Source organism: Acomys russatus, chromosome 6, assembly GCF_903995435.1.
Source record: "Acomys russatus chromosome 6, mAcoRus1.1, whole genome shotgun sequence".
Classification (NCBI taxonomy): domain Eukaryota; kingdom Metazoa; phylum Chordata; class Mammalia; order Rodentia; family Muridae; genus Acomys; species Acomys russatus.
Window position 1 is genome coordinate 85,662,082 of NC_067142.1, and position 6,000 is coordinate 85,668,081.

The window sequence follows — 6,000 nt, forward strand, 5'->3', positions numbered from 1 at the left end:
GGAAAAGAACAAATGATTGAATTCCCTGTGCCTGGAACCATTGCTAGCTAAGAATTGTAGAATGATTCTGCTTGGAGTCTGCCACATTGACACAGGTGTGGTTGGGCCCGCCCCCCCCCCCCCCACCATGGGGATCCTTCTCCATGCTGAGCTGGGCATGCTCTGTAGAGGTTCGGCCCTCTGCATTGCTAACTGAGAGAGCTGTGCTCAGTGAGAGGCCTCTCAGAAGAGAGCGCCTGCTTTTAGTCCCTCCTGCTCCCATCTCATAGTTTATCACAGTGAACCACACTGCTATTATAAAAGCAAACACAAAGTCAGAGGGACACACAGCTAACTGCTGAACTTTGTCTACTTTTCTCTGAAGTGTGCACTGTTCACTCCTCTGGCCTTTTACTTTTACTACATGCACCACAGGGATTGTAGTACAGACGCCAGAATCATATTGTCTCGGTCAATAAGGATTATCTTTTTTACGCTGAGTACTTTTATTAAGATTAATGTTAAAATAAAGCACAAGATTACTAAACACTAACAGGACTCTTGGGTTTGATCCCCAGTATCAGAAACAAGGAGGGGCTCGGAGAGAAGACTGATCAGTTAGGAACACTTGTTTTTGCAGAGGACCCAGGTGTGATACCCAACATTCACATGGCAGCCTACAGCTATCTATAATTCCAGGTCCAGGGCACCCAGTGCCCTCTTCTGATCTTCCTAGGCACACATAGGATATAGATAGACATTTGATCAAAGCTTTCATGCATATAAAATAAAATAAATTTAAGAAAACAAACAAACAACTTACCTGTTCATAAGGCCAGTATTCTAATGTGCTTAGTGACAAGCCACCAGTGTGGGCAGGTTCTGTCTGGCTTCCAGTTTCTCATAGAGCAACATTCTTTGCCTGGCATTTAAATCACTTTGTGTGTGTGATTCATTAATACAGCTAAGTTAGAGTTCCAAGTGGTTTTCACTTCTGAATTAAAGCAGTTCTTTTTATCTTTCTGAATCCTAATAGGATTTTCCCAATTGGAGACGTGCCCTTGGAGACTGAGGACCTCACCAGCTGGCTCTACCAGCGCTTTATTGAAAAGGAGGCCCTCCTGTCCCACTTTTATAAAACAGGTAATGGCACCTCCGTTATACACGCTTCTGGAGTTATCAGCGATTCTGAGCATGTGCTTTAGAGGAGATAAACATTTTTCAATTGTTTACCTTTATTTTTAAAAAATCTAGTTTTATTATTTTTAATTACGCATGTGTGGGTGTGTCTGCATGTGGATATGTGCACGAGTGCGGCGCCCAGAGGCCTCTGGATCTCTGGAGCTGGAGTTAGAAATGGTTGTGAGCCTCCTTGTATGGGTGCTGAGAACAGAACCCAGGCCCTCTGAGGAACAGCAGATGCTCTCTAGCTCCCTTTCAGTTATTTAGATTAGAAAGCAAAGGCATTCTTTATTTAAGAATTTCAACTTAGAGTTTATGGAAAGAAAATTTTGTGTTGATGCATTCAGGTTCTTACTTCATTAGCCCACATACAAAGTGGAGTGAGCAGCACAACGCCTAGTGACATAACTCAACTGCAGAGGAAACAGTGGCTGTAGGCAAGCGTGCAGCCATTGGAGGAGGGCCGAACAGCAAGTAACAGTCATGGTTTGACATGGCAGTCATTTGAAGTCATTTTAAGCTGCATTTTGACAAGTTTTTCCCTGCCTTTCAAGGAGAGAGTTATTCTGTTGCATGATTCTAGTTCATAATCCTGTGCCCCATTGCTTTGGGCCTGTGTCAAAGCAGAGAGTGGTGTCAGCAGGCACCCTTCTCGCAACAGGAAGCAGAAGAGTTGAGATTACTTTTGCTTATTAGAAAGGGTCCAGTTTACTGTTTTCAAGGGTACAAAGTTATTTATCCTTGTGAGGGAAAGGAAATCTATCCTTAGCTCCTCCACATTATCAGGGCTCTATTGTGCTCGGTAAGAACTACAGGTCCTGGTAGCACAGGCCTGGGAGACTGAGGTTCTAAGCCTTCCTTAGTAACTTCCTGCGACCTTGTCTCAGGATAAAAATTACAACTCAGGCCCCAAGTATGGCTCAATGGTGGAGTACTTGCCTAGTCCATGTGTGGACCTAGATTGATTCCCAAGCACAAAAAAAAGAAAAAAAGAAAAAAAACACACAGAAAATGTAAGGAGAAAAACATGACAAGGAAGAAGAAATGAATTGGAAGGAAAAAAATTAACATTGATTGGCACAACCAACATGCTCCACAGATTGCTGTGCGGTAGGCCTGAACAGTGATCAAGGAATAGGAAGTCCTAGCCTCCTGCCCTTGTTGTCTTCTTATATTTACCCTAAATTGTAGCAACAGTGGTGAGTGAGCCTCTTGAAAAAGGCCACCTGCATACCAGACCTTGAGACTGGAGAATGCCCCTGGGAATTGCTTGAGCAGAAAATCCCCTTATGAGCCAGCTTACCCTAGGGATTACCAGCAAGGACAAAGACAGAATGCTAGAAGTAGGTAGATGATCTTGATAAACTGCACCAAAGCCATGCAGCTTTCCTTCACAGGAAAAATAAAAACAGGCCAGGCGTGGAGGTGCATGCCTTTAATCCCAGCACTTGGGAGGCAGAGGCAGGCGTGTCGCTGTGAGTTAGAGACCAGCCTGGTCTACAAAAGCAAGTCCAGGAGAGCCAAGGCTACACAGAGAAACCCTGTCTGGAAAAACCCAAAATAAATAAATAAATAATAAAAACAACAAACAAAATAAAAAGCCAGACATGTTTACACTTGTATCCTCTTTCTCATTGTAAAGACATAGTCTGTAAAACTTGCTGTAATTTTGACACTGCCAGAGTAACATAACCACTTTGGAGAAAAAAAAAAAAAGACAAAATACTATTTCAGAAATTACTTCATATCAATTTCATAGACCCTGTGTCTGACCACTATGGAAATGTAGCTATCCAGTGGGAAGCAAGGCAACCAAAGTGCCTGTTGCCACAGAGTTGACTCCAGTGGAGATGGACCACTGAAGGCTGGAAGACAGGGAGCAGAGACTAGAGGGTGGGGCATGCTTCTGACCAAGGATGGACGCTGATGGTGGAGTCGGTCACCTGGTGGGTAGAGGAGTGTTTAGCAAAGGCTGGCTTGCTGGACAGGCTGGGCAGCTCACAGAAAACCTAACTGTGGGTAAACTCAGCTTTTATTTCAGACCTGTACTGCAGGGAAGCACATCACCATTTCTGTCTTGTTTTCTAGGAGCCTTTCCTCCTCTCCAGGGCCAGAAGGAAGCTGTTTCCAGGGAGATGACCCTCAGCAACATGTGGATATTCCTCATTCAGTCCTTTGCATTTTTGTCAGGCTATCTGTGGTACCACGTCATTCAGTATTTTTACCACTGTCTATTTTAGGAACTGACTTGGACTTGCTACTAGGAGTTCAGACTTCATACATGTGCATTATTTTACATGTGCAAATCAAAATATACAAATCAAAATATATAAAAAGCAAAGGAAATTCAATGGATGGATTAATGTTTATCCCCCTTTGGGATATTTTAAAACTCTACTACAGTGAGGATCAGTAATACAATGATGTGCTAATATATTTTAAGAACTTTTCGTGTTTTAAAGAGATACACTCTACCATGCATTTACACAAGCATCACATTGGGAGAAGAGGAAATCATAAAATCATCCTAGAAGACTCCGAAAGAAATTATCGCCACCAAATGCCCTTGGCCATGCCCCTGTGACTTGCTGTGAGCTTTAGTTCAGGGTCAGAAGCTACGCTCCTCTTTCCCAGGGCAGAGCTCCACAACATTAATGTGTTCACCCTTCATGCTGAGGTACTGTAGCCTGGAGAGCTGGCGGGCACACCCTGAGGAGTGGGGTCCTTGTCTAGCAACCCTGGCAAAGGTACAGCATTGGCCTTCTCTGTGGGGGGCAGTGTCCACTGTACACCTGACATCACTGTGTCCCTTGTAAGGCTAGCTCAGCCCAGCACCATGTTTACATGTGCTAATTGCTTTCCCTTCTGTGGGACTGGGGCACCCACTTTCTCTTTATGTACAGAAGGCATATCGTAGAATGATAATTGTATTTTACAAAATGCACTTTTATCAGATGCAAATATAGAAAGGATAGTAACATAGCCTGAAACAAAGGGAAGCCTCATCCGAGAGCAGGCTCCCAGGAGGCTTCCTGTCTTCGTGCTTGCCCATGATGCACTCGAGCACCGTCTTCATTGGCCGCTTTCCTGACCCCATCCCCCTACTGGTAGCTGGATCTCCTCCCCCAATTTTGACATTGTAGCACCAAATGTGTTTGGGGGCAGTTAAAGCAAATTAGTGTAAAACATTTAAATGACCAGTTTCAGGGAAATAGACTAGCTTATTAGGAAATATGAGGTAGAACCAGGCCTTGGCTTGCAGTATTGACAAGGCCTCCTGTGGCCCCAGAATCTGTGCAGACATCAGTGTGTTCTGTCATTTCGTGAAACAGCTGCTCCTCTCAGGGGCAGGACCGGGAAACAGCAGCCCAGAAACACTTCCCAGTCTCAGCAGGGTTCTGTTCATTCTCAAAAACTTCTGTAAAATTTGTCATTATGTTTGTGTGATTTACCTCATAGAAGAACTGAACTTTGCAAAAAGTGCAGGCACTGCATCAGTGTTGAGAGGGGGTGGGTTTGGTTTAGGATAGTAAACTCCTAACCTTGAAAAATAATAAGTCAGCAGTAGTTTTCTGTGGCATGAACACTGTAGAGTCCCCTATTGTTACTAACAAACACAAATAACAATTCTGAGAAATAGGCTGTAAAACAGAAATAAAGACTAATGTTTTCTGTTTTCAAGTAAACCAAAAAAAGAAAAAGGAAAAGATGTCAGTTCCCCACAGTTGTGCGGGAAAGGTTGACCAACACCAAATAAAAGCCCTTAGCAGCTTCACCTTCAGGAAACCCAGAGCATGTGTGGAAGAGAAGGACATGTTACTGAAATACCTCAGTGCTCCCACACCACTGCTGCTAACTGCAGGGCACGCTTGGTTTGTTAGTGGTTGTTATAAAGCATAACTGACATTGAGTAGTGGAACCAGTCTCCATCTGGAAATGATGGGAAGCCAGAGAGAAGCTTTTCGGTGCCTCTGTTTGAGGTCAGGGAAGACTTTTCAGTTGCAGGATGAATTGGATTGAGACATTTCTGGGGGAGAAGTTGCTCACTGTCAAGTATAGCATGCAGTCCTAGCTAGCAGACCATTTCCTCACTTCAAAGTAAGCCACAGAAAATACTGACAGGTTCCTATACAGAAATGTATACATAATGCATACAGAAACGTGACTGGCCCACTTCACCACTGCTGTGCTCCGCAGGAACGTGACTGTTAAGTAGACTGTACATGTTACAACATTCACTCTCCTCAGATGCGTCACTTCAAATGCAGTTTCATTTTCACAGTCTCTAAAGTGGCAGTAACTATAGATGTGTGGGCTAACTTTCAATAATAGAGATGAGCTATAAATAGATGTGTATTCAGTCTGTCCTACACCTCTTCAGTTCTTTCAACATGTCTTCTGTGTGCAAAACATGTTTGCTTGAGAGTATTGACAGCACTTCCTCGTCAGTGACTGGAGTCCACCTGCTTGTACTAGGGAACCTGAAGAGAGGATGGGTGCTGTTGCCACAGTACACCAACTGCACAGAGCTCCATAAAACTCCCCATCTGTACTCGGTGTGTACAGTGGGATGAAAGGAGGTTAATGTGTTAAGTCCAGGGGCAGTTTACACTGTGACTGTTTGCCCTCAGCTGGGTTGCCTGGCTTCCTGCTACAGACAGGCTGGTGACTCAGTGCTGGAGTCCCTGGACCACAGGGGGGACCAAGTAGCAGCTCGCCGCCCCTTGGTTCAGAAATGGCTGGTGTTAAAACACACATGTGACAGAGAAGCCGGTAAGCAGAGGGAGCAAAGAACACACCAAGATGGAAGAAACTTAATGGGTAAACGAGTTAGATGAA

At 44.2% G+C, this 6,000-nt stretch overlaps 1 protein-coding gene across 2 annotated transcripts in view; it reads left to right on the forward strand.

Annotated features, from left to right (window-relative positions):
- The window catches only part of Lpgat1 (lysophosphatidylglycerol acyltransferase 1), a 60,845-nt gene extending 55,521 nt beyond the window's left edge, over nt 1-5,324 (forward strand). For both annotated transcript variants that reach the window (XM_051148150.1, XM_051148148.1), the window contains exons 7-8: nt 1,016-1,122; nt 3,250-5,324. In XM_051148150.1, the coding sequence (XP_051004107.1) occupies nt 1,016-1,122; nt 3,250-3,401 (259 nt within the window). In that variant the 3' untranslated portion in view covers nt 3,402-5,324. The remainder of the gene's footprint in view (nt 1-1,015; nt 1,123-3,249) is intronic.
- Nucleotides 5,325-6,000: the final 676 nt, after the last annotated feature.